General features: G+C 44.7%; 1 protein-coding gene and 1 long non-coding RNA gene across 2 annotated transcripts; one reads left to right on the plus strand and one right to left on the minus strand.

Moving 5' to 3' along the window:
• Nucleotides 1-1,897: 1,897 nt before the first annotated feature.
• On the minus strand, nt 1,898-3,618 carry LOC119332678. The gene is made up of 2 exons (XR_005161083.1): nt 2,276-3,618; nt 1,898-2,177 (listed from the first exon to the last, which is right to left on the minus strand). It is a non-coding gene; the product is annotated as an uncharacterized LOC119332678 (long non-coding RNA).
• A 1,930-nt stretch (nt 3,619-5,548) lies between these two features.
• On the plus strand, nt 5,549-9,132 carry LOC119333019 (disease resistance protein RPM1-like). Its single transcript, XM_037606063.1, has 2 exons — nt 5,549-5,554; nt 6,051-9,132. The coding sequence occupies exons 1-2, from the start codon at nt 5,549-5,551 to the stop codon at nt 8,940-8,942; spliced, it is 2,898 nt and encodes a 965-aa protein (XP_037461960.1). The 3' UTR covers nt 8,943-9,132.
• The last annotated feature ends 2,467 nt before the right edge of the window (nt 9,133-11,599 follow it).

Raw genomic sequence — 11,599 nt, forward strand, 5'->3', positions numbered from 1 at the left:
GGGGGGGGTAGAGTTTGAAAATTGCCCTATAGTCCCGGTTTGTATCTCTAACCGGGACTATGGGTTAGACCCCTTTAGTTCCGGTTCGTGGCACGAACCGGGACTAAAGGGGATCGTGGGGCCCCAGCCTGACGCCAGCCTATCACCACCCCTTTAGTACCGGTTCATGGCACGAACCGATACTAAATGTTCAACACGAACCGGCATTAATGCATAGCCGTTCAAACCGGGACTAATGATACCATTAGTACCGGGTCAAAATCAAACCGGGACTAATGTGTCTCACATTAGGTCCTTTTTCTACTAGTGTGCATTAAATTGATGCATGCAAGGATTAAAAGAAACCAACCAATGTTGTAACCATTACTACTCACTTAGTGGTCATGCATATATTGTAATTAATGCAAATTAAAGTTTGAGTAATTTTGTAAACTATGAGATAAATTTATCCACTCATCATTTGCTTTGGTTGATGAGATTTCAAATGTAAGCCCTATAAATCAAAAAGAAGGGAGTACCATGTAGGTGTGATTGTGTGAAGAACAATTTGCGATAAGCCCAGAACGATCTAGGTTGGCAGAGTTTTGCCGCGCATCTATAGAGCGCAAATCCAAGAAATAATAGGCGTTAGATCACTTGAGGTTCGTATTGATACACAGTGGAAATTCACCTTTTGGAACAAATCAACGGCTACCAATTTAGCTTCTACAGCACAGTTGATGGCTAGCCGCGTTCAAAAATTGTTGTACGTATAAATGATGATTCTTGCTTTCATATTGTTAATGAGTAGAGAAACTCACTAGCCTGGTTGTATCACCGACTAGACATTATCCACATGGCAGACAACAAACAAAATGTGGTGGCCATTAGGATTTTGTAGGTCTAAAATAACATTGGATCATCGATTTTGTTACAGAGCAGTGGGTAACAAACCAACAGTCTGGGGATAGCAATGGAAGCCTAGACGCTGTTGCGAATAAATCCAACTGCCAAAAACTCCTAAACATCCGAATCCGACGGCCGAAATGGTTACTGGCCTAGAGGGCTTGAAGAGTGTATATTGATAGTGTCTTTGAATTATCTATAGTGCCGATAGTCATGAAGAAAAAGATGTGTGATAGATATGCACCAATCGAACTAGAACATATCAAGGGCGCAAATGACCAATGGTACATACATAAATACATATTTCCCTAGCGCAATTTTTTTTTGAAAACAATTGTACATACATAAATACATGTTTAATGCGTCCAAGAAAAGTTTCATAACACTATACTTTCACACGCTGCATACAAAAAAAAAGACAAATATGTAAATGGACCGACTTTTCTTTTTGTTGAGCCAGAATTTTGTCTTTTAGTACAGCATACAAATCACAATATTTTCAAACATTTTTTTACAGGTTCGTGCAGAAAACACATAAGTTTCCATGGGAGAAATTTGAATTTTTTTGAACCTTTTAAATTTGATTTTGTATTTTTTTAATAAAACGGGCTCCATGGAGCTGGGCCTCCAAAAATTCACATCAATATCAAGAGTTCATATGTTCTTCATTTTGCTAATATATAATATTTTCTTTAACGTCGTACTAATTTTGCGACAATTTAATACGGATCAAAGGGAGTACATGCTTTGGAAAAATACCCCATATGTCAACTCTGATGGGTAGAGTCTAGCCTAAGTTATGCGTGAGTTACTGTCCACGAGCTTCTAATCTCACCAAATCAAATAAAAGAGATAATGATGTTTTTTCCGGAAGTCCAAGATAGAGATAGAAATTAATTAAAAACAGAGGCAGATATAAGATTAATTGGTTTCCTTTGGATTGATTGGGGATTGGTTCTTTCGTCATCTAGTCAAGTCATTCTAGAGATACCATGTGCTCATTTATTATTTATTTGTTGAAGAAAACTTCCGATCTATTCATGAACTGTCATGACAGTATAAAAATAGAAATAATAAAAAATACATATAGGCCCGTTGATCATCTAGCGACGATTACAACCACTAGAGCGAGCCCAAGGCACGCCACTGTCACCGCCCTTCCTTTGCCGGAGCCGGGAGAAACTTATTATAGTAGAGAGTCGGGAAGTCGTCGTACTAAAGCCCCACAAGACTAGTGCACCAGAACAACATCCGCCGCCATTGAAGAGAGGCGTACATCAAAATAATCCAACCTGGAGACACACAAACATAGATGACCGAATATTGGATCCACGATGATCCACCAAAGACCAACACTATCAGAATCGTGAGAGATCCACCGAAGACACACCTCCACACGCCCTCCGTCGATGTTAGACGTACCACTGGGATGAAGACTAGGCGGGATGGAACCTATTAATTCCTTCTTGAGGGAGCCACTGACATCTCACCTTCCTGAGCAGGAACTCTAATGAACCCTAGAAACATACCTAGAAACGGAGCATGAACGTTCCTTCGGCAAGGCCTGGGGTCCACCACGCCTCCATCGCCTAAGGTCACCGAAGACGAGGCGGACAGATAGCAATGTCAACGGAAGAAAATAAACCCTAATCTCTAGGTAGTCGTTAGAGGAGGCCGAAAAATTAATCCCACTATGACTAGCCTATCAACTCGTGCTCATTTATAGATAAGAAGGCATGTCTTCTAGAGACACCCACGTGTTTAACTAGGTAAATGCTGATGCGTTGCTATGGGATGCCATTTTCATATAGTAGTGGCGTGTGACAGATTGTCCTTCACCATGGTGGGCATGGATTGTGTCGTGATGACGTTGGTGACTACTATCACCTGCTTGCGTAAATAGAGATAAGAAACTAGTAAAATATCACATAACGTCTTTAATCATGCTACAGCTTAGGCCTCACTGGTGATGGTAGGATCTCTCTGTGTGTGTGAGAGGAGGGGGCAAATGCTATATATTTCACATTTTTAACCAACCTTGGGGCCATTGCCCCTGCTGGCCACCACTTAGCTCCGCCCCTGCTGTGTGTTTTTCTTTAACACAAATGCTCATGTACATGCATATACGTTCATTTCTATGAATGCGCGCGTGCGCACACACACGCTATTTCTATGAGTATCTCCAAGACACTCAGTTGGCACAATATTTTGAGTCATCAAAGACGTCTCGTAGTTGAGGAGAATGTCTCCTCTCACTGAATAAACAACACTGAAAAGTTTAAAATAAATTTAGGAAAATGCAAGCACTTCACTACTAGGAAAAAGCCTAGTAGTAACGTGGGTTAAACAACTATTAATAGCACGGGTGCCTGCGCCACTACTACGTCGCTACAACTAACTATGGGGGAAAAAATGGAGACATAGCAAAAATTCACGGGATCCATGGCAGTCCCTACAAATTAGCAATAGAAATGTTGGGGAGCATAGGAGGGTACTGAATGATTTGGATCGTGGGCAGGGCTTCCGGCGCCAGATGGGGGCGGTGCAGATCCAATCTGGTGATGCACGACATCAATCCTTGCAGCAGTAGGCTCATCACAGGTAGGAAGAAGCTGGTAGGCTACCGCCGCCGTTCGGCTTGGCCAGCCACTGCCGCCACAATTCACTCATCCTCTCACAGTAAGGATAAGGGAAAATATAGTAGAGTGGGAGAAGACGACATATAGAGGAGAGCGGATAACACAGGGAAATGAGCGCGACTGGAAAAGGAGGAAGTGATAAGAGAGTCACATGTGTTCGCCATGACTCATTGTTTTTTCGAACAAAAAAAAAACGTGACGTGGCCGATCTCCACGCTCTAAGATTCGTGCCAGGAATCAAATGGCCTAGGAGGCGTTCGGGCTGGAATCCTTAGGGTGTGTTTGGTTTCAGTCATGAAGTAGAATGGCATGGGTCGGTCCCGTTCCGAGTGCCCATTCATGTGTTCAGTTCATCGAACGAATTGGAACCCACTCGTTCCCAGGAACGGTATATTCGCTCAATATGCGGAACGAACCAATACCTCCAAATCGGTGGAACGACAGGGAACGGCTCGCGACGCTCGCTCTCACCCACCCTTCCACGACCCGCACTCAGCGCCGCCACCCCTCGTCTCTCTCCCTCTTCCATCCGAGGATTCGTTGGAGACCGGCAGGCGGCGGCAACCGGAGAGGCGCCTGACGGCGGCCGGCGCGGGTGGCACCAGCTGCTGGAGGACCTGTTCCATCTGTGCTTTGGGAAGGCGAGGACGCGCAGCAAGGCCTCCTCGATTGGACCTCCCCGCTCATGACGCGGAGCACCATCGAGTTCCTCCTCCACCACACAGCTGTGCTCCTACTCCGCTCACAGGCCTTCTCCAGTAGCAGCAGTGCAAGTTCTTGGTTGTGTGGCAGCGAGCAACAATCAGCGGCGAAGCTCCGTCCAGCCATAACAGCAGTTTTGGAAGCTCCCTCTTTCTGCTTATCTACACTCTACTCTTTGTTGTGGTTATGTACTTTTGTTATCTGCAGTTAGAATACTAACAGTTTATTTATTTCTGAAAATATTGGAAGTTTACTTAACTCATGGATTTCCAAATGTGAAAAGCTATATGTGAGAGGTAATCTCACAATTCCTATTTAAAATAACTTTTTGATTCAAATTCATTCCATGTTATCTCTTGAACCAAACACCAAAACAGAACCGTTCCATTCCACATAATTGTCGCTACTAAACACAGAGACGAAACCGACCCATTCTAATGGAATGGAACCATGACATTCCATTCCACCTCGTTCTCCAACCAAACACACCCTTAAAGTATGGTGTTCAGTTTTTTCCGTATTTTTTTGGATTTACACACTACTATGGTGAGTTTCGCTGGCTCGCGCTTGATGCTACTAGGCCGGCACATTCGGGGTGCTCCTATGTGAATCGGCGCTTGTCGCAGAATGCGACATATAGGAGCTCCTCTAGCTAGGCACCTCGTGACAGTGGTTCTCTATCAATACTAACAATTTTCTTCACAGAGGAACTGAGCTGAGAGGCCCATCAGTGATGATACAATTAGGAGCAAAAAATCCGAAGGGCCCAGTATCCAACCTAGCCCATGGGACGGAGGTCCGTCGCCTTGCGTTACCACCTATTCTCAAATGCATGAACCTTTTTTCATACATAGTGAACAATTTTAAAATATTTTATGAGAATTATTGTATTTTTCATACAAATGAACAATATTTTTAATGTCACAAATCGATGCCATGAAAACATTTTTAAAAATGTGATCATGTTTTGAATATATGTCATATATGAGGACATTTTTTCCAAATAGATGAATATTTAATTTTGTAGAAACATTTTTTACGTACACATGAAAAGTTTCCAATTGCACTAGATAATACTTCATTTTTTCAACAGATTTATGAAACTATTAGAAAATATATTTAAATTGTGTGTTTGTAAAAAATGAATGTTTCCTTTAATGGGCCGCGCAGTAGCCGGCCCATTAGGAGGTCCCTTTGGGCGGAGTTGTTTTTCCGGCCGCTTCAAGCGGGAAATAGCGCAGCTAGCACCATACCCAACCCCGCAAAAGAAAGGAAAAAAACACCGTAGATCTGGGTGGCGGAGACGCCGGAGTGGCGACAGCATGCCGGTAAAGGAGATGAGACCGTGGCGGCGGTCGCAGTCGCGGTGCAAAAGGAGGCGGCGTCGGGGTGGTGAAGGCAAGGCGGAGTTCCCGATGCGCAGCAATGGATCGAGTCAGAGGTTGAGGTGGGGATTCAGGCCCTGCGGCGGAGTTGACAGAGCAGAGCGACAGCGGCGGCCGGAGTTGTGTGTGTGTGGAGTGAGGAAGCACGGATGCTTCGACCTCCATCGGTGTTTGATTGGTTGATTCCAGTAAAACTACGCGTGTTGTCTCCTGGAATTCGCCAAACAGGGTGATTCTTGTTTTCTTCATTTGGCGTCTCTCTTGTCAGGCAGTGCCGCCGCTCGAAAGAATCCAAGCATATGTTGCTGCATATCACACAAGCATATGTGTGTAAGAAGAATCTAAAGGAAGGATATACTGCTCAAATTAGTACGTATTCCGGCATGCAGCTTTTCAACTCTGAATGTGCTCAACGACGGTAGAATATCCGAGTGCCTAGCCTACCCTTGCAGGAATATTCATCGGACATGTGCTGATTCTTGGGGAATATGCAGGGATTAAACCTTGGTCTTGGCAACCGATGGCTGATAAAACCATGCATCGGGTGTCAATGTGCATTCAAGCTCATACAGGCTTGCATGGCATGGCGGAGGGAGTGGTGAGCGCGTTGATTCTGAAGCTCAGGGATGCGCTCTTGAGTGAGGTTGTAGAGCTTGCAGGGTCATTCTTTGGTGTGGAGGGATATGCTCTGAAGGGCCTATTCTGCGAGATACGGCAGGTCAAGATTGAGCTGGAGAGTATTCAGGCTTTCTTGCACGCTGCCGAGAGCTTCAGAGACACTGATGAGACCACTGCTGCATTTGTTAGGCAAATCAGGATTCTTTCCTTCAACATTGAAGATGTCGTCGATGAGTTCACCTACGAGTTGGCGGACGATGCTAGAGGTATGCTTCTCTTCAAGGCAATCAGGAGGGTGAGGCAAATCAAGATATGGTACCGGTTGGCAGGCCGTCTCCGAGATATCAAGGCCGATCTCAGGAGTGCTGCTGAAAGAAGGGGAAGATATGATCTGAAGGGCATTCAGAGAGGTGCAAGGCTGCCAGGAAGAAATGGCTCAACTTGGAGTTGTTTAAGATACACTTCCTTTGAAGCAGAGGATGATCCTGTGGGGATTGAGGAGGAAAAAAATTTCTTAATGAAATGGGTCCATGATAAGGATCGACGAAACTTGATTGCAGCTGTGTGGGGCATGGGTGGCATAGGCAAGACAAGACTTGCTCATCATGTTTATAGTTCTGTCAAGGATAATTTTGACATTTGTGCTTGGGTTACAGTATCACAAAGCTCTGAAGCTGATGACCTGATGAGGAAAATAGTTGAGGAGTTCCGCAAGAACGACCGGACAAAGAAGTTTCCCAAGGATGTTGATGTAACAGACTGTAGAAGCCTAGTGAAGGCGATCTGCTGTTACCTCGAGCACAAAAGGTACATTCTCGTTCTGGATGATGTGTGGAATGTGAATGTGTGGTTTGATTGTAGAGATGCTTTTCTTCATGGCAAGGGCCGGATACTGTTTACATCAAGGATTTATGAGGTAGCATCACTAGCATCAGAATCAAACATAATAAATTTGCAGCCACTCGGAGAAGATGATGCACTCGATCTATTCTGTAGAGAGGCATTTCAAAAGGAAGAGAAGAGGATTTGCCCACCAGAGTTATCAGATTCGGCGGGCATGTTTGTAACGAATTGCAATGGCTTGCCAATTGCTATCAAATGCATTGGGAGATTGTTATCACTCCGAAGCACATGTTTCTCTGAGTGGGAGAAAGTGTACAAAGATATGAAGAAGCAGCTCACCGACAACCCCGTCATGGATATGCACGTAATCCTGAAGGTTAGTTTGGAAGATCTGCCACATAGTGTTAGAAGTTGTTTTCTGTATTGTTGCATGTTCCCAGAGAAATATGTGATGCAGAGAAAATCTCTAGTAAGACTTTGGGTTGCAGAAGGGTTTGTTGAAGAGAGTGAACATAAGACACTCGAGGAGGTGGCTGAGGATTATCTGACCGAACTGATCCACCGGTGTCTATTGTTGGTAGTCAAGAGAAATGACTCTGGATGTGTATATGAAGTTCAAATGCACGACATCTTTCGTGTTTTAGCTCGTTCCAAGGCACGTGAAGAGAACTTTTGCGGTGTCTATAACCCCTTGAAAATTCATACCATCAGAGAAGCACGACGTGTATCAACTGAAACAGGGGATATTGCTCTGCTGGCACAGAATGCTCCGCATCTCCGTTCATTGCTTGTCTTCCACAGTTCTTTTAGCTTCATTTCACTCCGTTCACTAGCAATGAGCAACAAGTTGTTGTGTGTTCTGAACCTGCAAGATAGTTCAATTAAGTGTCTTCCAGCAGAGGTATTTGGCTTGCGTAATCTGCGGTTTCTTGGCCTTAGGCGAACAAAAGTCTCAAGTCTTCCAGGATCCATCGGAAGACTAAATTTTTTGCTGGTGTTGGATGCCTGGAAGTGTGAAATAATGAAGCTACCATCGCAAGTTATGAAGCTCAGTAAGTTGACACATCTTATTGTGACTTCCAAGCATGTTGGACCATCATTGCAGTTTGTTCCTTCTGTTGGTGTACCAGCTCCTGCTGGTATATGCTCTTTGACTAGCCTGCAGACACTTCTACAGATGGAAGCTAGTGCTGAAATGGTCCGTGCCATGTGTGCTCTTGTGGAGTTGAGAACATTCCGTATCAGCAAAGTGCAAGGTTCCCATTGTGAAGATCTGTTCAAGGGTATTGGCAGAATGATTCATCTTACCCGTCTCGGAATCCAGGCAGATGATAATCAGGAAATTTCGCATCTCAAAGCATTTCAGGCACCTCCCTTGCTTCAGAAGCTTTTCTTGCTTGGTGCACTATCCAAGGAATCCCTGCCTAATTTCTTCACAGCACTTAGTAAACTGAAGAACCTTAAATTTCTGAGGCTTGTTGGCTCACAGCTTAACAACGGCGCTTTTCTGTATCTTAAGGGATTGGAGCATCTAGTTAAGCTTCAACTTTATCATGCGTATGCTGGTGATAAGTTGTACTTTCCCGCAGCATCATTTCCGAAGCTCAGGGTACTGAAAATACGAGGTGGACCATATCTCACTGAAATAGAGATAGTAAGAGGCGCCATGGCGAGCTTAGTTGATCTTAAGCTCCTGCTCTGCCCACAGCTGAAGATGCTACCAGATGGTATTGAACATGTGAGGACTCTTGAAGAACTGACTTTGGATGTGGGAGAAGAACTAGTTGACAGGGTTTGGCAGAAGAAAGAGAGGAAGATTTTGCATATCCAACGAGTTTATGTTGGGCCTCAGAGCTTACCGGTATTATAATTTCCTATTCCAATGTAGGCATGAGCTGAAGATTCTTTTTCCCTTTCTGTAGCCTAATCCTGTGTAACCCCAACTTCATGTGTCCATCTATTTCTTCTTGTACTATCTTCTCGGTCACCCGGATCATCGTTTTTCTTCTTCTATCCAGTGTGAGCTTGCTCTGATATAATGCACAGCTAAGTTTGTTTCACGCATCAATTTTTTTGGATTATTTTCTGCTCGTGGATGTTTTTTCAGGGAACAGTCATTCCTATGTTTCTGTTTTTTTGGTGTTCTTGTTAGATGAAAAACAAGAAGGAGAACAAGAACAAGAACAAGAGGTAACCTGCTGACATAGCGCTTACCGGCAGTGTGACAATATTTTAGCGATGAACTTCTTTAGATGTGATTGCTGATGAACTTCTACTATTGCTTTGCTGTAGCGAGATTACCAGATGTACAGACAAAATAGTAAATTCGTTTGAAAATATATGATTTGCTTAACTGTATTCATCTCGAAGCTAAGCATTATGTTTATGACAGACTAGTGATCCATTGCTTCTGAATTCAGTTGTTTAATATGAAATTTATAGAGCAAACAACGTAAAGGTCACTGAAAACTTCCGACAGTACCACTGCTCTTTAACAGCAGAAGGGCATGTGATCATCTTTGATTATATTTTGGACCCCTTTTCTCTATCTCGTTTTCGGTGAATTTGATCAAAACATCCCGATGGTTCATAACGCCATCCGTGTAATGAATGTGCTAGCCTAGGTGGTGTGGCATATCGTCTCACAGCAGGAATCCCCACTGCGATCTTGATTCGCCGGATGAGCATGTCTACTAGTGCAAGTACTTGCTGTTGTACCTCCATCATCCGTACATGTGCAGCCTTAGCAGCATGTAGCAATTGTTCTCTCATTCCCAGCACTTCCTATTCCCTAATGCATTTCCATAAAAAAGGTTATCTTTTGTTCTCCTGTTGGTGTCTTCAAGCCGCCGGCGCCTTTCCCCCCCCCCCCCCCCCCATCGCTGGCCTATCTGTGATAGAGCCAGGAAACAGAAAACAGTGCTTTTCAGCTAGAGTGTCTCACAACACATACATATAACATACGGGTGAGGATCACAAATTACTATGCCTTGTAGAAGGTTGCTGGGTTAGTACTACTCCTATTTTACACTGATTTATGTTGCAGCCGAGTGAGTGGTACTATGTCGTATAGTACATGCTCTCACACACATCCACATGGGCCACCAGGGGGATGTATTGATTTTTGCTCTGTGATGTAATTTTGGTTTACTCAGAGGAGTTTTCCTAACGGTTGGAAAATGGAATTATCCCTAGGTTTCTTATTTTGGCATGTTTTTTGTCATTTCAATGCAAAAATGAGAAGATACATAGTCACAAATGCGTTATTATAGCATCATGCAAACAACTATCGAGTCTCTTAAGTCCACGTGTGGTTAGCTACACATGCTCGGAACAGGTGTGGCGTCATAACTTAAGTCCACGTTGCATGAAGATTAGCTACTTATTTGATTATGTCCATCTTCATATCCAGCACACAGAGGAGTTTGGTTTCAGAATTTTCTTCTCCCACTCCTACTGTTTTTAGCCTCTGGCAGATGGTGGCCTTGGTTCCAAACTTGAAGTATCTCAAGACCCAGGGATCTATTAGAGAACTACCAAGTCCACCGAGTAGGAGTGATCTCAGTTGCGGTGTCTCATATTCTCTAGTGATCTTTCACAAGCTCTGTTTGGTCTCATCCCATCTCTAAGTCTATGCCACTGGCTCATTTACCTTTATCATCCATGATCTATTTGATAGCAGGAGAAAAACTGTGTGTTGCGAGAAAGAGCTCCATTCTATTTGGGAGAAGATTGAGCAATAATGTGTATGAGCGCGCACAGACGGTTAATAAACAATCAATGTGCATGGTTGAATGTCGTGGAGCCCTTGAAATCAGCTACTCCCTCCGTTCACATTTATAAGACGTTTCAGACAGCCCACATTGCACTGTTCTGGGTGATGTCTAAATTGTCTACAAGGTCTTATAAAAATGAACAGAGGAAGTAGTACATTCGCCAAGAGAACTTCCGTGCGAGTGTTCGCTCATGCAAGCTATCCACGTCCTCCGATTGTCCTGGGATGGGCCATTGAAGTTGTTTAGGTGCCAGATGGACGGTCGATCGTGGCTCCAGCTGTGGCCCTCGAAAACCTCATCAAAACCCTGGAAAACATGGTAGCGACCCGCCAAGCCCCGAGGTGCACCATGGAGTGTCCGGTCTTTGTGTGCACTGCAGGTGCCATCACAAGGGCGGTTGTGACATGCGGCAGAGGGAGAGAGAGGCGCCACACACGGCACCACCCCCCCTCCCCCACCCCACACACACCCCATGCTCACCATTTCGCCCCGTGCTCTCCTACTTCCTCCCTCTCCCTGTGTTGTTCCGCTTTCTGCAGCCATTCGGCCCCGTTCCTCGTGCTCGGCTCACCTCCTTCTCCTTCCCGGTGGATTTGTGGGCGAGGCTAAGAAAGTTGTCCTAGAGGCAGTGACCGTAGCAGATCGAGTGCGGTGGATCTGGAGGTGCCGGGAGGCATCTGAGAATGAGGGCGGATCGTCGGCCCCGAGCTTTGCACAACCAGGGTTGGAGGCTGCTCGTCGATCTTGAGCT

The sequence above is a fragment of the Triticum dicoccoides genome, chromosome 7A, assembly GCF_002162155.2.
Source record: "Triticum dicoccoides isolate Atlit2015 ecotype Zavitan chromosome 7A, WEW_v2.0, whole genome shotgun sequence".
NCBI classification, from domain to species: Eukaryota; Viridiplantae; Streptophyta; class Magnoliopsida; order Poales; family Poaceae; genus Triticum; species Triticum dicoccoides.